This window comes from Columba livia, chromosome 4 (genome assembly GCF_036013475.1).
Source record: "Columba livia isolate bColLiv1 breed racing homer chromosome 4, bColLiv1.pat.W.v2, whole genome shotgun sequence".
Classification (NCBI taxonomy): domain Eukaryota; kingdom Metazoa; phylum Chordata; class Aves; order Columbiformes; family Columbidae; genus Columba; species Columba livia.
Window position 1 is genome coordinate 30,826,294 of NC_088605.1, and position 26,581 is coordinate 30,852,874.

The following is a 26,581-nucleotide window of genomic DNA, read 5'->3' on the forward strand; positions in this document are numbered from 1 at the left end:
AACCACAAAACATAAAACCCCCTCACAGTCAATGAGCACATAAAGATAAATTAAAAAGCACAAGCAAGATCTTACCTGCCAAAACCCCTAAAACAGCAGTTCTGGGACAGTGCAAAAAAGAAGAAGGATGAAGAGTAGACTACAGAAAACAGAAAACCTCAGGTACTTCCCTTAAGTAACACTTCCCATTGCCATACTCACAGCTGGAAAATACAAAGCTCGCTGCTCTGACTCAGCTGGGCCTTCTTAATGCCCTAATGCTCTTAATTCACTTTACCTTTCACCCTGAGAAATTAACTTCTTTTGTTCTAAGTATGAAAATGCAATTATTAGTAAAGGCAAACACATGCTTATCAGGCAGTGTGTTGACTCAGCTAAGGTAATATACAATACTTCAAACAAAATGGCAGAGTTTACTTAATATAAGGAATAAAAATATTGCATTTAAATTAGGTGATCATATTAGGTTTGAATATAAATCGTGTTTGCTTTTCTTGAGAAATACCCTATTTTCAAAAAGGCACTTCTTTTTATGAACTGATAATTAAAATTACGTACTTTAAGTACCGTATATGAAAATTCATGATTCTGCACTGACTTTGGAAAACATAAGATTGTAGATACTTTGTATATCACTTTATGGGGCTATTAAGTTTTGTAACTGTGAAAGAGAGGAAATCTAACAGAAAACACACCATCTCCATTTTCACTGAATAAACTGAAAGCAATATAGGAAGGAGTGCAGCCTCTTCATTACATGAACATACCTTAAAAAATAATCAGTCACAGCTATTTCTGACTTTCAGGGACATTATATTAAGGATCATGAACTAACTGAATCTTAAAAGTATGTAATCAAATATTTGTACTTCTGATATTGGACAGCAATAGTTTCTCAGAGATAAATGTTCTTAAAGGACTAGCAACTGTCTGCCTAGTGAAGAGCAAAATGCAAAAGCTATATTCAAATAAAAGCTCTGGTCTCTTAGCTGGGCTAAAAAATCAGAGACAACTGAATTTGGTCCAGATTAACAATATTTTCCAGTTTCTCAGGTGCTAAATCTGTCCTTTCTTGTTTTCTGCAGTGCATATTGCCGAGAAGTTTTCAATGTGCATTTGCTCCACATCTACAGTGATGGTATGAAACTACCACACACAAATGGTATGAGTAGAGAACAAGGTTAACTAACACGAAACAGCAGCCCTGCAGTTGTAATCACAGAAAGGTGGGTGGTTGCCCAGGACTATGGAAATTCTCTCAACACCAATCTCTTACAAATCAATACTCTTTTCCGTTCTTCTTGTGGGGGGAGGCAGAGGAAAAAAAAATAGCACACTACTAAAGACCTAGATATTTGATGGTGAAATTTTGTTTTCTTATATATGATGCACTATTTCTTAATAAGTATTTCTGCTTATAAACTCTGGCTCGAATACTCTTCAGCACCAGTGGCTTGTCACTGCTGAAACCCTTTTCTCCTATCTGTCTGCACCTGAAATTGTCAAAAGTGGGAAAGAGTTAGTAATCTCTGTCAGGAACAAATCCTGCAGATTGCTAGTTGATATAGTGCTCTCTGTTGCAAACGGTTTTATTTACTTTTACAGGGGTTATTATACTTAAACTCATTAAACTATCTTCAGTTCTAAGTTTCAGGTCCAGATCTTTAGTAGAATTATTCAAGTGCTTCATCAGAGCTGACAAAACTGAACCTCTTGCAGCCAGACCATTGGATCAAAAGATCCACTTGATGTTACTTCTTTGAAGAGGAAGCCTAAAAGGACAAAGCCCAAATGTTGTGGTTGATTTGAAATTAAATATAAGACCCATTAAATATTCATTAATTCACAGATGAAGGTAGGACCTTAAAGTGGCTAATTCTGGTTATGTTTACACAGGAGATTTTACTTCAATCACTCAGATATCCTGAGAAGTTCTGTAGATCATGAATTCTAACATGTAGTAGTTGCACTATGTCAGAAACATAAAAACAGATATTAAGAACTTATTGAAAATAATTGAACTAACAGAAAGTTTCTAGAAAAACAAAATCTATCACTGAGTTGAACGCTGAAAGTTGCAGTCTTTCACACCAGTATAGTACAGTAAAGAAAATGTTCTTTAACGTTTTCATTTTGATCTATATAAGATCCATATAGCATAAGATACAAAGAAAAACAGGTATTGTACTATTTGATTCTGGCATTTCTAAATTTTCAAATGAAAAATGAAAAAAAAAAAAAACAGACATTTGAGAATACTTGCCCTAATGAACACAGTTCATTACAGTCCCATGCCATTGGTTAGCAATTAGCAGTCAAATCATGAGAAATCATTGAGCTAGCATATAATTAGGATGAAGAATGCAACTATGTGTAATGGCCATAATTAGGCCTTTGAAAGCTGAAACAGGCAAAATCATTAAATCAGTCACTGTTTAAATCAGACAGACACTGCACCTACTCCCTAAGTTGCTTGCACATTATGTTAAAGTTACATAAGCAAATTGCAGCTCATACATGCTGTGCAGGCATTCTGCAGGAAACCATGCTTGATTCTCTCCTACACTGACTTAAGAATACCACCTACTGTGTTTCAAGTAATGTAGCAATGCACTGCGAAAATATAGTGAACAGTGAACAGGCCAGCAGCCTTTGGAATAAACTAGATAGCCCAAGTTTACAAAAATGCAGCCTATTAGTGCAAATTGTCTACTATGTATTAATATTTTTTAACATCCTCAGTTGTTGTGATTTAACCTGTCAGGCAGCTAAACACCACACAGCCATTCACTCATTCCCCCCACCCAGTGGGATGGGAGAAAGTATCAGGGACAAAAAAAAAAGGTGAAACTTGTGGATTAAGACAGTTAATAGGACAGAAAAGGAAGGGAAAAAATAATAATAATAATACTAGAATATACAAAACAATTATGCACAATGTATTTGCTCACCACCTGCCAATTGGTTCCCATCCTGTCCCTGAGCAGTGTCCCCCTGGCTAACTTAACTTTCCCCCTAGTTTATATACTGAGCATGATGTTATATGATCTGGAAAAGCCCTTTAGCCATTTGAGGTCAGAAGTCCCAGCTGTGTCCCCTCCCAGCTTCTTGCACACCCCAGCCTACTCACTGACGTGAGGAGCTGAAAAGGCCTTGATTCTGTGCAAGTACTGCTTGGCACTAACTAAAACATCTGTGTGTTATCAACATTATTCTCATCCTAAATCCAAAAAACAGAACTATACCAGCTACTAGGAAGAAAATTAACTCTATCCAAGCCAAAACCAGGACAGTTGTTTATTGTAATAAATTGTCTTCGTATATCCTTTGCAATTAATAATTTTATTTCTATGTTCCAGTTCCTTTTGTGTGTTTTTCTCCTTCAGTAATGATTGATAAGTTGAGCAATCAGCATAGTTCACCTATGCAATTGCCTTTCAGAATACATACAACATACAATACTACCGCAAATGTAACTGGAGAATCTCTTAAGAGAAGATCAGTTTTATTTTTTGTCTGAAGTTTTTCTACATGCAACACACAATTGGAAATGCTTGAAGGTATCAATATGTGTCCTAGTTATTCAAAAACACTTCCAAATGCTTGCAAAGTTGAAACAAAATAAAAGTTATTTACAACAGACTAGGGGTTTTACTTCTGCCATTTCTGCAATGCAAAATATGATTCATCAACAGACTTTTGTTATTTAAGCACAAAGATTTGCAGAAGAGTTCCCTATATACTGAGGTCCCAGGACTCTGAATTCTGACACTATCTATATACTTACTTCATTTTCCCTGGAAAACAACATTGATCTTACCTGAAAAAACATAATACAGTATTAAGTATATACACCCAGTAACACTGAGGGGAAAAAAAAAAAAAAAAAAAGAAAAAAAGAAAAGAAAATAAAAGAAAGAAAAGAAAAGAAAAGAAAAGAAAAGAAAAGAAAAGAAAAGAAAAGAAAAGAAAAGAAAAGAAAAAGAAAAGAAAAAGAAAAGAAGAAAAGAAATGACAAAAAAAAAAACCACAAATAAACAAAAAAACCCACAACAGTAACCATCCAATTGGATACAAAACCCACCCTTTGCACTGTGAGTATGGTCTTCTAGTAGAGCAGGTTGCCCAGTGACATTGTGCAAAACACAACAGGATAAAGCCCTGAGCAACCTTGTCTGATCTCCTTTCATAAACTTGGGCTGCAGACCTCCTGAAGTCCCTTCCCAAGTGAGTTACTCTGACTCCATGATTTAAAAACAAACACACACAAAAAAGGTGGAAAATACTGCTTTTTTTTTGAGGATCTTTTATATCTATTCTATTTCCACCAAGATTTCAACACCAACTCGGTATACTTATTTTTTCAGCATCCTTAACAGTGAATAGAAACACTGCTTACAGCCCAGCCACAGATATTAGCAGCAAGGTACGAAACATATTCCATAGTTACTGTATTTTACTGACCAAGTTAGAGCAATTTCTTTGCAGGAAATCTGTTGATCTGCTTTATGCCAAAAATCAGAAGGCAGACTGTAATACTGAAAGTGAACTAGCAGGAACACAGAGTCCTCCTGATAGTGGTAGGACCGGTAAAAAGCACAGGAATTGTGCCTGTGGCTATCTATCTGGTACTGAATCCTAAGCAATCTAAGCTGATTGTTCTTTCTGTAAATTTACCTCTATACCTGCCTAAAAATAAGCTTAATACAGCACCCACTGGACACAGAAAGACAGTACTTCATTAATTTCAATGTGTTTAATGTGTTTTAATATGTGAGCTCCACAGTAATGGCGTTCAACTAGGAAAGATTCAGTAAGTAAATGTCTTACATATTTTCTTGGATCATAAAGAGCTACACAGTACTGCAGGGAGCATACTGTACAGTTATTAAATGCTATTATGAGATATGTCATATTATTGCTGAAATCTGCACAAAGAAAACAAAAACCCTCAATATTTGAATTTCACAATTATACAACATTTCAGTAGCTAAATTTTCACTTCATAAATCCAGAATATTTCCATAGCTAGAACCTACATCTAATCACAGTCCAAGCTGAAAATATTACAGTAAATGTGAAAAGATAGATTATAAATGTGGCATTACAGTTCAAGGATTTACTGTCACAGTGTGAGTACATTATGTACAGTGACAATTTTCATAATTTATTCATCATTTTAGGAATACTATGAAAAATATAGAGACACTTTAAAAATCAGCTCAATCATATGTGCATCACCGAGCGGTTTAAGCACGTATTTACTGTGTGTTTGCATGTGCTTTCATGTATTATTTTGCTGAGGGCCAGATTCCAGGATAGTAGCACTCAATTTTTCTACTGTTGGGGTTCACGTTTTTGTTGTTTTATAGAAGCATTCCGAAAAGTTTGGATTATCTAAGATCTTTGTAGTATCTGCCACTGGGTATCAGTGAATATTACTGACATCCAGAAACAATCCACAAAGAGACAGTGAACCGAAATATGCATGAAGCAGTTCACCATGGAAATATAAACTGAAAAAACATAGGTTTATTTTAAGTACTGGAGAAGTCAAGTCATTGTTTCTTTCCATCTTCCTTGTTGTCAAGACTTGGTATCACAGCAGAGTGTGCACATCAGCCTTCTGGTCTGCATGACCAAGGAAACAAATGCTGCACAGGGGAAGAAGTGCACACTGTGCCACCCATCTGGCACCTCAAGAGCTGTGATACTGTGTACTACAAGAGAGCCTGTATTGACTGTGGATTTGAATAATACAGAATTCACATGCATACTTAGGAACAAAAGATACAAATTAAATACAGACTAAACAGAGGAAAGAATAGACTAGTGCTCTGGAAAGCACTGGCCATCAATGAAAAGATGCTCATGAACCCAAGTCACCCATGAAATACCATCCTGAAAAGGACTAATATAACCTTTGCATGCACACACAAAAACACATATATATAAATATATAAAAAATATATGTACATATTAACATATACTCTGAAGTAGACCCTGCAGTGTATCTGACTTTTCTGTTCATCAGAAAGATGTTCTCATGCTCCCTGCTTGTGGGAGATTTGAGAGATTTTCTTGAGGTTGTTGTGTGGATGGGTTTCTATTAGATGGAGATTTATTTCTGAACTAGCCAAAGGAATCTTAAGGCCAGCGCGAAGGCTGAAAAACAGCACCTGCTATGGGAGTGAGGCAATTCTATAATAACAGGGCCTCAACAAGACGTAACTTAACAAGACCTATTAGCAGTGAGACTCAGGCGTGTGGACAGCTCGTGAACATGGACAATATCCAATCAGCTAATGCCTGCTTGGAGCGTGGATGCTAGATCAGGAAATCACTGCATATATAAGGAGGCTTGTTTCTGTAATAAATGGCTTCGCTTGAATTCATATTGGATTGTGTGGAGTCCATGATTTTTCACCCTCGCACCTGCTCATAATAGATGCTGAAGGATTGCGAACTATGTTGAAAGAAAGCCACTAATAAAATTTGAATACCTAAGAACCTGTTTTACAATTAAAGATTCAAAGAGCTCAAGCTGCTTCTTTTAACAAAAAGTAAGAGAAACAACACTCTATGAAAGTATCTCCATAGAGAGATAAATCTAGGTAGTACAGAGCTCTTTAATCTAGAAAATGAAACAAGAAGCAAAGGTTAGAAGCTAAAATGACACATATTAAAATTAGAAATTAGGCACACATTACTACCACAACCAATTAGCAAGTACATTTGTAAGTTCTTTTCCTATTGACACCTTTTGAAGAGTTCTTTTTTCATCTGAAAAGACACAATTTTATGTGAACTTCTGATCACACTTCCTGCTGCTTCTCTTACAGATTAAAATGTAAGAGCTGACTATATACAATGAATGGCCATCTACTACAGAAAGGACAGGGAGGAGGAATGCTGTTTTTTCCTCCCTATGATAGAAGAATGAGCAACTTAGTAAAACGCAAACTTGCATAAATTGAACTAGACATTCTGTGGTTCAAAGGAGTCAACCAGTTTATCAGCAGTGTTCCCATAGAAAGAAGTTCAGTGAAAACAAGTTAAAGCTTGAAGTTTTGAGCTGCTTAGAATTTGGGGTATTGCAGTCTTAGAATTTTCAGCTTTAAGTGAGCATCCAACAAGTTTTATGAGTACTTTTCAACTCAGTTACTTTCAAAGACAGAAGTGCAAACTCTTAAAAAATTTTACAAGAAACTTTCTGCCATTTCATGTCAGTGATTTTCTGTTCTGAATCTATCAAAGACACCACAATGAATTGTCTCACCAGTGACTGAATGAACTGAAAAAACACAGTCAAGCTTTCAGTAACATTAGGTAGACAACATTAACAGATTATATTTTACACTGAAAATTATAACAGGAACAATAAATGGACTCAATTGCCAAGTCTGAAGTAGCATAATACATACAAGTACCTAAGCTAAAAGGTTTCTAGTCATTTTGTGAGCACACTTATAGGCTTAAAATAATCTGATGAATAAAAAGCACCTTCTTTAAAGAACAGGAGTGTAGACAATTCCTGATTAACTAGCCATTTACTATATGCTAAGCATGGAAAGATGGATACTGAGGTATTCATGCTATTCTGCAGCTTCCTAATTTTATTTTAGCATTGAAGAATCTAAACTAGAGCAAGTAGGTTGAATCATTTTTTTGTTGCAAAATTAAGTTTTTCTTTGCTAATTTTTCTGTAAGTATCCTGGTTAAGATAATCTTATTCTATCACCAATGGTGGGAAAAATAGACTCTTCCATCTGTTTGCAAGAGAAACATATTAGGCACATATTCCAACTTTTTTTTCCCCTCCCTTTTCCTATAAATTATCCCTTAGGTGAATTAATATCTGACTATACAATTAAACAAAAGCTAAAATCTGTTGTTTCCAAGTTGGGCAAAAGAAATTTCTTCAACAGTAACATGTAGAATAATCTCTACAAATTATTTTATCCCTGGAAGTTATTTTAATTCTACAATTGGCTGACTTTTCATATTTATGCTAATAAATGTGAATTTTACACTTTTACAAAGTTTTGATTCCATAGTTATTCAGCTATGTATTGCACTGGCTTTCTTGAGCTATGCAGTCAATGAACTGTTTGACATGAAAGTCAAACTGTTCAGTGTTGATCTAGTATGCCTGCCCTGCAGCTGCCTGGTTGTGTGGAGCTTTGGACGCTCCAGATATACCAATAAGCCAACAGTGAATGTCAGTCAAGATCTGCCTTAGCAAGAAAATACATATATTCTTATACAGAGAGAGCTTCAAAATGGTGGCTCTTTTGCTCTATCTTTCTCAATAACCTGCCTAGACTGTAAAAATGAAAGAAGCACGAAAACAAAATATAGCAAGAGAAGAAAGGTGTACCATTTGTGAAATAATCTTTGTCACTGCCATGTGTTTAGTGTTGGCGAATTACATGAAAACAATTAGGAGAAAAACAAAAATATGGTAAACTGTGAGAATAATTTCAAAAACTTTGGCATATGGGCATCATGAAAAAAATGTGTGTTTTCCATGTGGGGCATTACACTTGGGTTTAAAATCCTCAGGGGAAGAATGCAGTGCACCTTAGCACTCTCAAGTTTGCTTTGTCTTGATTCATTCTTTTCCAGAATCTTGCCAGAAAGTGCAAGATTATCACTCTGATTTTTAAATTGTTTCAATAAAAATTGTACCAGAATTATATATTGGAAAATTCAGTTATTTTCTAATCTACAACTAAATTATAAAGACTGAACAGAGTGAAAGAAAAGATCTTGCTATTTCTTTAAGTAAGTATTTCTAGTTGTTAGTTCTACAGAGTCAGTACTGAAACCTCCATCAAACTCAACAAATTCGTGGTTTGGGGCCAGAAGCTGGGGTGATGCTTTTGACTCCAACAGCTTGGAGATAAAATTATAGACAGACCAAAATGTCTATTAGATTATGAACTGAAGAGCAGTCAGTCCTTCTCCAGTAGAGGAGAAAAATGTTTCTCATGGGCTAGGAATTGGGTGTTTTTTGAAGTTGGATATATGCCACAAAAATCTAGTTTAATATCTGTGACTGTGGAAAGAAATATGCCAATCTGATAAAAAAAAAAAAAAAAAATTTCAACCATCTGGCAAATTACACTTAAGTAGCCAAAGGGGGCAGATTGCTTGTGATAATTGGCCTGCTGATCAGCTCCCCTTTAAAGAAAGAACTTGGTAAGTCAAGCTTGATGCTTTGTTAGAGACATTCTTCAACCTCTCACAATTTCTGTATGTCTGAAAAGGAAGTCTAATAGTTATTACCAGTTAAAGCAGTCTCCAAAGAAAGGTATCTCCATGATTACATCATGTTGTTCTTTATCTAGAGAAGAATATATATGGAACAAGACTGAGCCAATGTGCTGCTGATTACTGTCTTGGAATGAATAACCTTACGGATAAAGATGTACCAAGTTGCCATAAAAAAATTTGCTCCAGGCTCATGACTCACAGCAACAGTACTTACAGCACCAGGTCTTCTGACTTCCTCACTTGTAATTATCCACTTTTCATCCATCTGTGGGGAACAGAGGCCATGAATGAGAAACTCAGTCTTGTGGAGTGTTTTAATTCATGACTTCCATAAAAGAGGAACTGTGCTATAAAAGGTTTCTTTCCTTTTCTTTCTTTGATACATACTCCCACTACCTCAGGAAGCAAAACATATTTGGCTTCCTGCTAAATAGAGAAAGAGAGTGATTTAACACAGAAATCCTACTCTGTATCAGCAAATTGTGTCACACTTTTTTTTTTTTTTCCATTACTCCTCTCCACCTTATTTTTTTTTTACTTTTCCAGAATTGTGCTTCTAAAATTCATGTTCTATATAGGCTTACTGAACAGGTATATTTCCTTTTACTAGGGATTTATTACAGCTGTGTGGAAGAAGTTGTACCTGGGACAAAATATGTGAAGGTAAGAGCAAGCATGGGAAATGCTGACATGTGTGGGAACCAGTTACAAGGACTTCGTTCTAGGACCTCTTGTCCTACCTGACCACATATGGACATAGAAGATTTAGAAAATCGGGAAAATGAGAGGTGGGTGTGCTTTAAGTTACAGAAAGAGTACTGGGCTGCAATTCTGTTTTCAGAGATGTAGTGGTACAGCATAAGGACAGAAGAGATACAGTGAACTTGGGAGAAGAGAGTAAAATAAAGAACTGGGGAGGGTTGTTTTAGATGTCAGTGCTGGATCTGAGAGGTTGAAGAATGGAAATTCCCTTCATTTGTTTCATTCCTCTAGAATCTTCACAATTGTAAATTATAGACAACGTTAGACCTAAGCACCATTTGAGCACATTGCAGTAGAGTATACGAAAATGTAATTTCCCAAGGTAACCTTGCCAAAGAAACAGCCTTCTTTCTAAAGTGGCAAAAAATCAAAGAAGGTTGAAAATATGTTCAAGGAAGAATAAAATCTTCAAGTAATATAATCCAAAGGAAACTGTAAGATTAGAAAGGTTTTCTTACGTTCAGAGTTTCAATTTGTACTCCACTTCTTTTGAAGGCCATTTAGCTCCATTTTCTGCTTTCAATACATTTTGACTAGAAACATAAATCAGCTGACAGAAACAAACTCAAGTGAGCTGAGACTTGGATTTTATAGCAATATTGATAAATTCAGTGGGCATTCCAGGGAGAGAGTGTTTTGAGAGATTTCTTAGATTCTTCATATATCTAAAGATATATTGTTATGCTGCAAGTAATAGATGTGGAAAGAGGAAAGGAAAAAAAAAAAAGTATTCTCCTCATAGAAATCACAAAAAAACATTTTTTCTTACATCCTTCCAAGAGTGTAACTTGCTGAAGATGGGGTAAGACTCAGAGCCATGGTAAGTTTTAAGGAGAGAGACAGGGGAAGACAAAGCCTTCATAGATCTCTTTGGGAAGTTCCTATCATGCAGAAGGGGTTCTGTAGGAAAAAACTGTTGTGAGGTTTGATATTGGTTTAACTGGCAAAGCATAAGCTGAATTACACAGTATGAAGGGTGAAGTTATTCAAGGAAAGTCATAATTAAAAAAAAAAAAAAAGAAAAGAAAAAAAAAAGCTTGTAAATATTTTGAACTAGTAGTTTTCATTTGCTTCTTTTTTAAGATAGGTCTTTCTTTTGTGTATTTCCATACTAGAATACCCATATTTACTAACCGCACGAAAGAGAAATTGAAGTATTTAATAAGATCTTTATTTATTTCTTCCTCCTACGTCAGTATCAACTGCACCAAAATCATCCTCACAGGCCTTTGTGTAACCCAGCTGTAAAAAACTCCAAGGATGAACAGTCTACAACAGCTCTCTTCAGTCCATCTCAGATCTTAGAAAACATGTCTGTTAATCCCCTCTTGCAACATTAGCTCATTCCTTCTTGTCACTGGATAAAGTAAACAGCTTTCTTCCTCCTGAGGTCATGTTTTCTACACCACTGATCAATCTCCATGCTTTTCTCTACAGTCTCTTCAGCTGTCTGGTATTTTGTTTGAAGTTCAATAACCAAACTTGGATACCAGATGTTTGAAATTTTTTTCTTTGTTTGTTTTTTTTTTGTCCCCCTCACAACAATATGAATTTGGCAACTGGTGTTCCCTTCAATAAAACATGCAATTTTTTTTCTGCAACTTTTGCCTAGCTAGCCGGTTTCTATCTTTCATTGCTCAGCTGATTATTCTTACTGAAGTGCAGTAATTTGCATTTGTCCTGCTTGAACTGCATCTTGCTTTTCAGACCAAATCACCAATTAACGAGATTGTTTTAGATCTTAAAGCTCTCCTCCAAAGTACTTGCAGATATGTCCCCATCCGTTTTCACTTTATACAAAAGAATATGTCATCTCATACCATTTTGAGATGATTCTCCCTGGATTTCTTTGGTTTAGTAAGTACCATGCAAGAATTTTTCACTTCCACAACACCAATATAGTTTCCACCAGAATTCTGCATTTTGGGGGGCTTAATGTGTGTATTGTAATTATTTTGCATATTTTGGCTGCCTATTTTGCCTGCTAGAGTAAGGAATAGCGTCAAACCTTCAATCAATAACATTTAGCTATTTCAATAGAAAAATCCAAAACAGATAGAAATTCAGATTTCAATGTATCAAACACTTATTTAAAATTTCCAGCCAGAAGAAAACTTAGTTTTTCCTAGTGTCATCTAGAACACACATCTGGATTTTCAAATAGCAGAGTTATAGTGCAGAGAGAAAAAATATGAAAGACAAAAATTATTGAATAATAATTTAGGTGTATATTGAAAGAGAAATAGAACAAGAGCACAACAAAACCAGGTTTTAATTGCCCAGTGTAAACATTTATATTTTGCATAATGATTAATGGATTAAGGTACTTTAGCATGAATGAAAAAAAACGTTCATTGCATAGTGTTAGACAACACTAAATGACATAATCTGGTTTTCTCTGAAGGTAAAGGTGTATTTAGTAATGGATTTAACAGATAGGTACAGAAGTTTCTTATTAAATTTTATTAGCACACAAACTATTAAAAGAATTCTACACATACATATATATAAGCTTTTATAACTGGCACTTCCACTTCAGTATTGCATGGACTTGCTCTTTTTTTTTTTTTTTAATAGAAAGGAAAAGTACACCGTGCCAACAGAAAATATGGTGAGATAGTCTTAATATTGTGCTTGAATGCAGTAACTGAATTTCTAATGACAAAGTGATGATAAGTGAACACCCAATTAACATGCGAATTAGCAAACTCATGCTGAGAAAAAGCAAAGCGCTTTTAGGCCACAACCATATCCTAGGCTTCAGGCTATCTTCTCTCTGTATCTGATGACTTCTTTGTGAAACAGCACTCAGCAAATAAAAGGGCAATATAATTTCTGTGATGTGTTTGACAGAAAATTCGGAAAAGCTGTGGAATACTTTAGATATATTCTGTGGTGTAAAAGAGAATTATTGAAGTGTAGCAGCTCAGAAATTTAAGACAAATAAGCAACTTTTGTCAGCAGACTGGAACGTTGAGCTTACCTTTGAGCTTTGTCTACATAATCCTAACATTTTATGCTGCATTTGTTGAATACAATGCCTTGCCATGAGTCAAACAATTAGTCTGGAAGAATTAGTTTGGAACTTGCATTAGTTTCAGCTAGACAGAATCAAAATTAGAACTCAGCTGCATAAACATTATTACGAATTTGGTTATATTATAAAAATAAATATTTTTATTTTTGTGGTGTAGTGCAGAAGTAACATACTGTAAAAAAGTCACTCATGACACAACAAAAACATAAAATAAAATGAACTAAGCAGAAATTTTTACAATACAAATAGTGCTATTTTCCAAAAGAAATAAATTTGATAATATATACATACCTGACGTTTTATTTTAATTCTTGTAAAGCATAGGGAATCTTAGCATGTGGAGATCTACACAGGAAAGGTGATCACTCAAGTGTCACTGTGGCATGGCCCAGTTCTGGGGTTCAGACTTCAGTTTTTCAAATTATTTGTCCTGAATCTCAGTTTTTTTATCCTATATCAACTTACTAAGAAACTAAAAATGAAACATATGTTTGTGCTACACAAACAAATTTTTGAATTCTTGATTTCATGGTTTTGAAAAGCAGAGACAGAGACGTTTTAGATAAAAGATGTGTAGCAAAAAAGACATGAACATTCAAAAACTTGATATGGAAAATTTATTTTCTGGAAAATGAAAAGCGGGTCTAATAAAATTTAGAAGACATAAACCTTTCTCCTTTATCATTTTTTGTTCATGACATATAGACATCTTCTGAATGATGAGAAGAGCAAAAGCAGTAGTATTTGTAGGCACAGATGTAAAAGGAAAAACAGACCAACATCTTTCTTGAAACCACCTAATACAACTGAAAAAGTGGACAAATATTTGGAAATAATATAGTAGATTTTTTCTATACTATGTTTTCTATATTATATAGTATTCACCAGTATATTCTGCCAGGTAGAAGAATCTGTTAATTTATGCCTTTGGGCCATCCATGGGGGCTGAACTGGGGACCTGCTGACCCCACCTGGATCTGCTGCTACACTGAGCTTCAAAGCCAAGTCTTTGCAGCTTGAATTTGTAACAGCTTGACTCCACTCATCATTAACAAACACAAAAACTCGTAACACACATGAAACACAAGCTTATAAGTGTAGGGCTGGCATAACAAAAAATAACTATAGAAAAACCACTTTTGATTTTTAATTTTTATGTACTCCAATTTCTTTCAAATTATTGAAAATTAGGTTTTATATGTGGTATTTATTTTGGTTCTCAATCTCCTATCTATTTACCTTTATTAAGTATTATCCATATATCACAAAACAAAAAGGACATGAAACTAATCCTCTGTGTTCCTTCGGATAAGAAATATAACCTATATTTAGCTAAAGTCTAACAATAATTGCATAGCAAGGTATAGTAAGTTCTTATTTTTCAAACGAAAAAATTATTGTCCTTTTTAATGAAAAGTAAATCATTTGTTTGTAAAAACAGATAGGGAACCTCTTCACTTGTGACCCTGATAATGCTGTTTTTCTTCAGATTAGTTCAATGGTCCAGAAAATAAATGAATGATAAAATCACTACTGTGCATGATATTTTTAATTAGGGAATATATTACAACTCCTAAATTATATTTTCAGACAGCAAATATAGTGCTCTGGATTTCTGCCTAAAATACTATTACCATTTGAAATTACTTTTTGTTAGATTCTAGAAGGATAGGGAGGTTGATTTTCCAAATGAAAGATGCTATGTCTTTTTGACAAAGTCCTACAAATATATTTTTTAAATCTCCGTGTAACTGAATTATTTTGAAAAAGTCAGCAAGAAGTTGGGCTTCACAAAAAATGTAATCAAGCCATGGTTGCAATTTGTATACTATACACATGCATCTGTGAAAGGTGCTATAGCACATACATTCAGCTGATTTTGGGATGGCTACGTTACTCTGAGAAATGCAATACATCTCTTCCACAAAACCTTGGCCAAAATAAAAAGTGAGAAAATTAATTACTCTGCAAGTACCTACGAAAAAATCTGCAGCCTATTTGAAAATGTGCTTATGGCACTTGCAAACATTGCTTCATTTTGTTTATGTTTCAGTCAGAGGCTTTGAGCTCACTCCATTTTTCCACATATTTAATGTCTTGAGGAACAATTGGATTATTCTCAATGTCACAGGTTTATTTCACCCATTTACCTTATTTACTCATATTAAGCTGGTAACATAAATTAGATTAAAGCATAATTTATTACTGCCTCAGGCAAATCATCTTGAAAGGCATTCAGTTTCAACCTGTAAACATCAAGGGAATGACAATTCATCTCTTTCCTCGTAAATTTACTCCAGCAGCTGATCATGCTTCCTCTTACAAATTCGTGTGCCTGCTGGGGATACATTTATGTTCGTGCCCTGAGCACATATTATTATGTCCTTCTCCACTATGAATGAAGTCCTTTAATATGCCCAAGTTACTCTGCATTCTATCAAGTCAAGTCTCCTTTGTTTGTTTGTTTGTTTTTTAAATTAAACAGGCAAAGCTCATTCAGCCTTTCACTGGCAGTTATTTTTCAAGATGTTCCTGTTTCAAGGTACTTGAGCTAGTACAGGCATTAGAAGCAATGTTGTTTGGTTATTTAGGACCAAAAAAGCAGCCACAGCAGATCAGACAAATAATGGATCATCGTAGGATGATGCTTGGGGACATCATATAAATACAGGACAAGTATTCAGGGATATTTTCTTCATTTTCCATTCCTGGAGAAGTAGCAGTGATTATATATGTCTGCTCTTTCATTCAGTTACTGTTCATGAGAGGATTTTTATAAAGGTTTTAAGAACCTTTACTGAAGGACCTCATCAAAAGTATTTCAAATGGGCACATTAGAGATCTTTGAGAGAAGCCTGTGGTTGTCTTACCCAACACTGTGCCTCATCAGATCAACTGACCCTGAAAGGCAACCTTCCCCATGTTGTGACTTTCCTCTGAAGCACCCGATCTTCCAGCATCCTTCTGCAGATGTGGGTCTTGCAAAATCACATGGTGTCACTTCCACCCTACACGGATATGAAATCACCTAATGTATGTGTGGAGCTGATTGTGCTAGGGAAGCCTTTCAAGTACAGTTAATTTATCTTGAAATATATAGAAGGTGAAAACTCTGTCATAAATTACAATGAAATAAAAGATGAATTTGCACATGATTAGAAATACTAGTGCAGGCTACTAATGATACTGCTGTCATCCAACAGTATGGCCATTACAGAGCTGTTCAAAAACTTTCATACAATATTCCAGCACAATTATTTGGACAAGGGTGCATTATAATGCATAAATGCTCTTTTTACATGTGAATAAAGACTTAGAGCTGGCTAGATTGTTTGGTTCCAATGTGGCTGAAATATAATTATTTCACTTGCAGAAAGATTCCTATTGTGTTTCCCATAACTATGTGATACATTTTCAATGCTCTATGTGGCATCTGCATGCAGATCACTCCTAAACAGTAATTGTTGGTGTAACTCTCACACACAGCCTGTATATGTATCACAAGCATGGTTGGATTCACTTGCTGAAGGAGAGCATTTTTTTTTCCTTGCTGGAAACTGAGGGGAAAAGAAGACATAAAATCACTGTTCAATGTATTACAGACTGCAAGTGGCTCAGTACAAAGAAAGAAAGAAATAATATTTTTGATGACATGGCTACAAAAGCTGTAACATTGTCCCTTATTTTTATGACTAGCCTACATTTTCTTCCATCAACTGTAAGTACTGATGAGCTGTAAAATATACGCTTGTGCCTAGTTTTTTGAGTTGAAGCTGAGCTGAAGCCTAATCTTCTAAATTAAAGCTAGTAGCAGGGGTGAATACATCCTCCATATATGCCAATTTCCCATCACCTTGTTAAAGAAGAGTCAGCCACCTCAAAGCTGAAAAGGTAACAACAGGGACTGACTTCCTTTACAGTTATCATAAATGAAAAATAATACAGCCTGAGACCTCTCTGTTTTTAACAGAGCTGATTTTATAGCATATAAGGGAAGTGTCTCGGTGTCAGAGACAGATGAAGAGACATGGGTGCTGCACCATGCAGGGAGATGGCTGTGGAAGAGCCAGTGACTTCCAACACCTCCCTGGAGGCTGGGTCTGTCTGTCCCTGGCACTGCTGCAAGCAGGAGGTGGGTGGGAACAAAGCCCCTCCCTCTTCAGTAAACATTGGCCAAGGAAAGATTCAATCAAAAGATCCTCTCAGTGATTAACTGCTATGGCAGTTACCAAAACCTAAGGTGTCCTTGCCCATTATTGTCGAGAACTTAAAATTTTGACACCTATGGTCTTTGTTGTTACGCTCTCAGCTACAAAATACTCACTATCACACACACACACACTACCCTGGTTCTGTGTGTTGATTGAACTTCTGCTGCCATTAACGAGGGTGTGTAGTGAAGAAAGCCATTAGATAGCAAAAAGGCCAGTGGGCACAAATCTTGAACCTATCTCACCGGTCATAACGTAGGAAAATTTTTCCCATCTGCATCTGTGAATATTTGTTCTGTTGCAATCATGCCACAATACACGGCTCATATTTTCAAGTCTTGAAAATTAATATTAATCTAAAAATCTCAGAAACATTTTCATCATTTTACTGAAATTAATGAGGTTGTTCTAATAAGGGCTTACAAAATCAGATGCAAACTAACACAGACTAATTCTACAGTAATATAGTTTTATAGCACTGTTGTCAGAAAGAAGTTTAAAAACTAAAATAAGAAAAAAAAAAAAAGAAAAATTGTACAGGCCTATAAAAGCTTACACACATACAGCTCTATATGTACAGATCTACAATTCCTGATACACATACTACTTAGAAAAAGGTTGAGGAATTTAGAGGAGAGCATAATTCAAAGCAAAAGATGGCTTTGGTTCAGTTAATATAGTACGCTATACAGCAAACTGGCCAGCAAAAATCTTTTACTTAGGGATTGTTTTCAGAAAGCTATTGAAAGGCCACAAAGCTAACCCAGAAGAGGTATGGTAAAAAGGCAAGGGAAAATAAACAGAACCAGTGGTCTTCTACTATAATTATTATGTTCAGTTCTCTTTAGCCATATCAGCTGTAAGCTATTGAAGAATTTTTCTGCTTATGTATTTGTAAAATAGCACATGATCTTCCCTTCAAATTGTGCAGATGAAGCAAATGTCTCATGCAGGTCTTGCCTTTTTTAGAGATGACAGGAAACAAAAGTCTTTCCCAGAAGGAAATTTTAAATTTGCTAAAAATGTAACATAACCTATTAGCTTTAATGTCAATTTCTCTGCAAAAGAAGCCTAGGTGGAAGGACCTAGGCAGAAACCAGGCAAAGCAGTCACTGATTTATAGGAGTCTCTCTTTACCTTAACCTTGTTCATAGTGGAGAAATGACCCACTTCATGGTCACTTCAGATGGGTCTGCTTCCTCCATACTACTTCTTCAGGGAGAGGTACATGCAGGCATACATCTGTCCCACAGACGGAAAAACTGGAGGAAGCTCCAGAACTGATACCTTGTGGATGTGGTATTTTGCCACCAACTATTTTTCTTCAAAGATATTTTGCTGCAGTACTAATTATTGGGCCTGCCAAGCGGTAGTCTTTCAAAGTGACTATTCAGAAGAGCTTCAAGAGCAATGCCCTTGATAAAACTGTAACTTTCCTGAATTCATTATATCCTAAATCACACCTAAAATCAGGTTTGCTGTACCGCCTTCCAGGAGTCAATGGGTTATTATATATTTTTTCCATAAATCTTATTCTTCCTTGTAACTGAAAAGCTCCAGAGCTATTTTCTTTCTAAGGCTGATGGTCAAAGCAGATGTCTAGGAAATAACACTTTTATTAATTTATCCTATGACCATGAACATAATTAATGTAGTCATATCATATTCATAGAAAAAATTGTAACAAAGAGCATCATGTGAAAGTGGGTTCCTCCCTGCACCATTGATGCTGGGTTCCATAAAACACAAAAATACATTTGGAGCTGATAATAGGCATTTTAATTTAAAAAAAAAAAAAAAAAAAAAAACAAAAAAAAAACAGCTTTATTCCTTCACACAGCCTTGCCAAAATTGTTGGCACTTAGTCAGAAACATCCATTTAGTCATGATCCAGCCTAGTGCTCCCAAGAGCACTGAGATGACTTTACTGACATCTCTGTATTTCGCTTTCCACTGTGCCCTTAGCCACTTTAAATGTTACAGGCTATCAGTTCTGATACTGCAAAATGTAAAAATGGGAAAATGGGTCCACTTTCTAACCTCTCAGGCCATAGTCAATGTACATTGGCTGAGATGACGTTTCCATTTTCAACTCATCAACACCCACCCACCACTGGACAAACAGCCTGGTGAGAAAGATGTTTTAACACTAGCATGAGAAGCGGAGGATTTTAAGCACAAAGCTATTTCTCTGTGCCCTGCCCTTCCCCTGGAAACTCTCCTTCTCTACGCAGTGACCAGCAACAAACAGACCCATACCCTGCAAAGAAATATGCATATGCCTATGTTCTTGACTAAGTGAACAAAAGAATTCAAGATCTCACAGGTTAGAAAGAACAAACAAGGAGTTAATATATGCAAACTGCATCTCTCAATGCATATTTTTAGGTGTATACTGATTGACTTGTCTCAGTGTTTAAAATTAAGAAGCCTTTAGGCAGTAAGGTCTCTTTCAAGAGCTACTGATGATGATATTATTAACCTTTGGTATTGAAATTCTGTTAGTAGCACCTGATTTATCCCAGTAAACAGCATTGCCATCTCATTCTTAGCTCCAGCCTGTGAAAATGGCCTAGCTTTTAAAAGGTATTTTTACTTTTAAATAAATAAATAAATAAATAAATAAATAAACAGCTCTAGATTCAAATAGAATAAATTGAGCAGACAGGTAGTTCGTCCTCCTGTCTCCTCATCCCCTTAAAGGTTCACAGAAGGTATTATTTTCGTTAAAAACAGGGATTGTGTCTGTCATTAAACTTGTTTGTGATATGACTCGTACTGGTATAAAGATTAGTTTTATTGAAGTGGACTATCACAAAGATATTCGTATTAATTCCAGTTCAACTTTTGGATATAGGCATCTATCAGCTCCCTATCAGATGAACAGCTGAATCCCATGCATTCTGGCTGAGGCAGTTCAGAAAGTCAATAAGCAGGATTTCTTTGCTACATAGCAATATAGCGTTTCCTTCCCTTTGTTTAAATCACATTTTCGTAACTATTTCTGAGCAGGTGTTTAGGACACGAACCTTATTGATACTAAAATAAGGAGATGCCTAGGTCTTGAAAGGTGTGGTCTTTTTTACTTGCAGTTGGCAAGGCATTTTAGAAGAACATATTTGACTTTTTATAAGTTTCTGACAGCAGTAACTTTATTCCTGCTGACAGCAGACGTAATTGATGTGTGCAGAATAAAATTGTTTGTTTTAAAAGTTTAGCTCTGTTTTCTTGGTTCATGTTTTGTGCTCTAAGGTTACATTTAAATTTGTTTCACATAACTTATTTCACAAAGAAAAATCTATGTTAGAAGGGGAAAAATACATATGAGTTAACACCAAATCATTGCAAGGTAGGGGAAACTGGGCTTTTATCTAAAGTGGAAATAGGTATTTAACAGCCTCATGTAGAAAATATTATTTTCATTGTGAAACTTTCACAATTTTTTCTTTTTGTTTACAAGATCAAATCAGGCCATTGTAGACCTCTTTATTTAAACCAGACATCTAATGATAATAATAAAAAAAAAAAAAGCAGCAAAACCATCATCATAACCTTCTGCAGCAAGCAGGCAATTTGTGTAAAATATGTACCAACTATCTGTCCATATGCCATTCCTCTTCGGTCAAATCCTGAAATAATGTGCATAGTGGCAACTCATGGCATACACACAATCTGAAAAATATTGTATGCAGAAGGGGCACTTAACACAGTGGTTCCCTGCTTCTGTTTTGTGAGTAGTGATTCAATTTAAGATGCTCCAGCTATGAGCTGTCTGCTGCCAGCCCTCCAACAGAGCTTACTACCTCTGGACTAAGCTGCATTTTACTTTGGATCTTGGTTTAAAATTGTTCATGCCCCTTAAAATTAAACTATATGGCACTTTATCATTGCTAGAAAAGTTAAGCATACCCAATCTGTGCAACTTGCTGGAAGGTCAGATAAAGGTGAGAGAAAAGCACAGACCTGTATTGAACTGACTTGGGTAAGACAGTGGAAGGCACCTTCATTTGGCTCACATTGCGGTACCGGCTTCTTCCAGTAGACCTGCATCTTGTCTTCTTCCCTTCATCTTCATGCTACTGGTTTTATCAGGGGAGAATCATGTGAAGGTGCAGGAAGCATGTATGTATCAATGCTATAGAGTATTTTGGCATTATGATGAATTATTTTAAAATCCATACTTTAAAATGTAAATAAGTCCTTTTATGTACATAGACAAAGATGTGATTATAGTAATGGAAATTGCAATTTAAGTAGACTTCTGTTTTAAAGAAAAATCACAGCATCATCATAAGACAAAGATAAGTCTATTTATTGTATTAGTTTTAAGAGTAGACTTAAGCTATCTCCTCCACAGATGGAAACATTATAGATACCCATAATTGCTAGTCTGTGCTAGTGCCATTAACTCTTTATTAAAGGGTGAGGTAGCAAAAATGTTATTTGGCATTATGAGATAAAAGAAAAGTATACTGGTTCAACAGAAGAGGACAAGTTTTCCCTAAAATAATGTCCAGTGAAAGCTAAGTGAAATGGGTCTGAATCATAGCTTTAGGGGAAAACTGCAGTGCCCAGAAGCATGAGTTTTGATCCTATACTTAGATCAGAAAACTATAAAATATATCATATGCCAATTCAGTGGCAATATTCCATTGGGACAGACAACTTATACTGACAACAGCTCCTTTCATAGGTTCTCGGATTTTCCTGCTTCCATCACCTCCTATGCAAGACCATGCCCACAGGCACACACTTCCCACAAAGTTTCTGAGTGGTCATTTGAGTTTTCTGTCACTTAGAGAAATAAATTTCACCCTTATTTTTCACATGCATTTAAATGTTGCACATGCCACACACACACTGTTTACTGAATGGCAATATTATCACAAAGCATGTGGTTATGCTGTTTTTTAAAAATTACAAACCATAGTTCTAAATCTGTGAATAATTAAGATATGTCAGCCAGGCATCAGCATGAACAACACTGCAGACAGCCATACAGCCATTTGGATTCAGTTGGCCACCAGCTCAGCACGTGATCACTGTGCTGTCATTTGTTATTGCTCAGCCTTCCCTTCCGACTTGAAATCTTTACATTCCACTTGGCCATTCTAAAACTGCGTTGGCAAGCTCTGTATGTCTGTTGCAAAGTAATAGCATTGTAGTTTGATGCAGCTGCATATGCCCAAAACTGAAAGGAGTTTTACTCAATATAATCTATAATTCTTGACATATCAGGTGCTAGGCTTCAGTGTAGCTCTCCTAGGTGCTCCCTCTGCCCTGCTCATCATGCAGCAGTTTGCTGCCTACTAGATATATTCATTCATTGATCAAGGCTTACAAAAGTCCAAGTTCAATAGGACAGACAGCACCTTGGCAAAGGATGCCTTCTGTTTTGTGCCTGTCAGCAGTATGATGGAAATTTTATCCTGAGACACAGAGACACTACTCACATACCCATAATTTTATTAAGCAATAGCACAAGTGGTCTTGGTAGGCTGGGTAGATGACATATTTACATGAACAATGAATATTATCTACCTCATCTAAATTAATACTGAACAAAATAGGGAGCTTAACTAGGTAGAGGTCTCTTTTGGGAAAACAGATCATTTTCGAATCACATACTCACTTGCACCTCATGATGAGTTGGGGGAGAAATGAAGGAAGGTATGAGATCAGTTCTAAAAATAGCGTCTCACTCCCCTGAAAATAAGATATACTTACAGAAATGAGAATGTCAAAGCCAGTATTTAGAAAAGAGCACACACCAGCTAACTTGTTGTTAGTCTCTGAAGAGTGATATTCTTTGCAACTTTTTCAAAAAAATCTAATAAAACATTGATGAAATAGAATAATAATTTTCCCTTCATGAAGATTAAGTGAAAACATGAGTCTACACAATAGACAGCTTTTGCATTCATCTCATGTCTGTTCAACTGCAGAATACATTGGAAAATGGCATGCAGAATATTTCTAAACTGAAGTATATCTGAAATGGTAGATGTCAACTTGAGACCTACAGGAAGTGACAGTCAATACCAGCTTGTTGCTAGCTATTTTTGCAGCAACCTATGAAGTTTGACACAGCTAGGCAGTCTTGTGTTAGGACTGAAACCTATTGTTTCAGAAGAAATACAAGGAAAAATAATTATTACCAATATTTACATAACAGATACTGTATCTGAAGCCATAATTATGCACAAGCCCGCATGCTGGTACTTGTCTGAATCTCCAAAGGAAACTGAGTTTCTGACAAAAAGTATAAGTTTACAACTAAGGGTAGATGCCTTAGGTACCCCACAAACTGGAGTAACTCAGCTGAGTGATTTCTACAGAGTATTTACCATCTGTTGGTGATGACTCAAGCAAAACAAAGCACAGATGGATCTTAGTCCAAATTTTTGTCTTTTTCTTTTTTGCCTGAACTCTTCCAAACATCAGAGAGGATTAGGATTTTGTGTCATTTTGAAGGAATGTGTTTTTGTAATGAGTGGCTCCTAGTTTGTACTTGTTCACAGCTAGTTTTCAAACTAATGAAAATAATACATGATGCCATGAGTTTCAGCTTTAAGGCTAAGTAGTCTTCTCAGAAAAACTTCCAGTCTCTTTGTAAAGCATTATGAAATGCTCTCTGAGGTTTATTGGGGCATAGATCATCCAACTGCATATATATATTACTTAGTTTCTCTAATGGACTGAGATTCACATTCTTAAATGTTCTACTGGACTATGATCACCAAGCAATCATCTTGAGTACAGAAAATTGGCTCAATCTTCTCTTCAAAATAGAAACAACCTCTCCAAGTTGTGCTACAATCACATTTTATTGTTAAAAATATATATAGTTTAAGCTAATAGTAAAAAATCCCTTTAAAGGGAAGACCCAAACATTTTTACTTTGTTTGGCGACTTATCAAGTGAAAGCCATTGGGGCTACTAGTGTGTGCTGAACTCATGCTCACAAAACTCATGCTCATCATTTTAGCACCCTTGGATTGCAGTCCTCAGGAGACTTTTACATATCTGGTAGATGAATATCAATGCCCCTGAGCAGGATAAATCCTAAGATTCTCCTCTGAGTCCAGATGGGAAACACGCACGCAAATGCATTAGTCATTAGCGTGATGTGCCTAAGCAGCACTAGGGAAAACTGAGGCATCTGCAGATGCTCAGTGCCTGGTGGGTGAAGTGGGGTCTTCATGGATTGCTTTCCGAGACTATTGCACTGTGGGCACTCTCCTCATAGCAGATTCTAAAGGACTTAATAAATGTTCCCGGAAAACACAGGACTTTGAGTTCTCATAATGAGCCCCTTAATGGCTTGACTGCTTCCAAAGCTTCTTACAGTCAAACCATGTTTAGGCCCAAGCCAGAAGCACAATCAGGAAAAACAGAGAGTGGAGAGGAGGTCACCCAGCCCTTACACCCTCCCAGCACACAGCACACAGGCTGGATAAGTGATGGCTAAGCATTTTTTTGAGTTCAGATTCAACACCCTTTCCAATATAAGGCTTTAAATTGAACACAAGCTGAAACCCAGATTCCGAGGCTTGATTCAACTGACTTTCTTAATCTTTAACATAGCTAACTCCTGAAATTTCAGATCGCCTTTCAACTTCTGTCATCTCTGTTGATCCATGTACAGAAATATACAAGCTGATAAAGAAGCAAAGGTTCTATTGATTTGTTTACTTTTAGTTTTGATTGTTTTATATATGTTGGCAATTCCCTAAATACAACTTTAGGCTGAGCAAACATGAAAACTTCCTCAAACACAGTTAATTTACTTGTTTTCAACTAGTTAAAGGGCAGAGCTGTTTATAGAGTGCTTTGTGTATATGGACTACCTTTAACTAGAAATAATGCAATTTAGTATTACTGAATAACTTCACTTGGAAATAATGCTACCTGTAATTTCAGTGGTTTATGACATTTTTTCTCAGCTATGGGTTCCCAATACACCAAAATAAATGAACTGCCAATTCACCAATCAGATAATTTTTCTATTTTAAGCTAAATTGATTTGCCATAAAGGTTTTCCTGAATTAAAACCTATCCTGATTTTGAAGAGCTGCTGTGCTATGTACCAACGGAACCAAAGGCATTGCATTGCTTGTGTTCAAGATGAAGTTAGCAAGTTTTTCCCTTTTCTTGAATCCAACTAAAAATAACTTATGAACAATTTTGAGTAGGAAACCTATATAACTGAGAAATACAAGTATCATCAACACTGATCTTGAAGAGAGAAAACAGCAAAATTACCTGTGTGTATCTGGTTCAATAAACTACACTTTGTACCCTGATAGACATCATGAGGCCTAAAAAACTGTGCAGAATCTATAATGCTGTAACCACACATTTTCATACTCAGGCTAATGGTAAAAAGAACAATGCATATGGAAAGCAAATTCAAATTAATTGTATTTTCAGTTTATGTGCTTTCATTAAATGTACACAATTACCTTTTTACAACTATCACAGAATATCCGGTTGCAAACCAGAAAGGAAGTGATTTTTCAGTAGTGGCAGCCTCTGCTTACTAACATAATTTGCCTGCTAAAGAGTTGTAGGAGCAGGAAGGTGGAACCTATAAATTTCGGACCATGCTGCTCAGATGAATTGAAGAGGACTGATAAAGCACAGAAATATGGCTAAAGGCCAGATTTTTATGCCTGAGGCATGCTACTGCTTGTGGCACTGACTTTTAGACTTATCACTGATGTACTGCTGGTGTAACTGCACTGATTCAACAACGTACTGCTAATTTAAAATTGCAGCTCTGTCTTCACATAGTACTTTTCAAGCAGAGCAAATACACAGGAGTTATATCACACAATCCTCTCTACTGTATTATCTGGAGGTACAAGAAGGGTGGTACAGACAGAAAACATTTTTTTGGTTAAAGTTGTTGAACACCGACAGCTTGCTTTGACTCACTCAGTACCTTTATAAATTTGGCCTTCTGTGATGAGCTCCAGTAATACTGATAACTGAGAATAAAGCCTTACATTTTGGATCTCTCACTGCTGTGGCTTAGCCAACAGACATTCCTTCCTGTGACAAAGAACAAAACCCAGTGCCCATGAAAAGCAACCTAACAACATATTTCTTCTCAAAGGATTTTTTTGTGGAACAAAGAATTAACATGTAATATCTTAGAACTAGCAAAGAATCTGATGGCTTAGTAGATAAATGTCAATCTTCATTCTTGGGCTGTTAAGTAATTCTAGCTCTACAATGGCATTATATTTGGCCACAGTCAAATGTACAACAGGACATTAAGTACATT

The 26,581-nt window shown here is 35.9% G+C and overlaps 1 protein-coding gene and 1 long non-coding RNA gene across 9 annotated transcripts in view; both read right to left on the bottom strand.

Moving 5' to 3' along the window:
• The window catches only part of LOC135579352 (uncharacterized), a 53,116-nt gene extending 52,981 nt beyond the window's left edge, over positions 1–135 (bottom strand). The window contains exon 1 of the long non-coding RNA XR_010472221.1: positions 76–135. This is a non-coding gene — a long non-coding RNA (uncharacterized LOC135579352). The remainder of the gene's footprint in view (positions 1–75) is intronic.
• Positions 1–26,581, bottom strand: part of SGCZ (sarcoglycan zeta) — a 464,819-nt gene that overhangs the window by 431,436 nt on the left and 6,802 nt on the right. For 7 of the 8 annotated variants that reach the window (XR_010472222.1, XR_010472224.1, XR_010472223.1 and 4 more), the window contains exon 2: positions 9,494–9,544. The exons of the other annotated variant lie outside the window; for it this stretch is intronic. Coding sequence is in view for 4 of the 7 variants with exons in the window: in XM_065061002.1 (XP_064917074.1) it covers positions 9,494–9,544 (51 nt within the window). In the remaining 3 variants the exon portion in view is untranslated. The remainder of the gene's footprint in view (positions 1–9,493; positions 9,545–26,581) is intronic. 8 annotated transcript variants of the gene reach the window in all.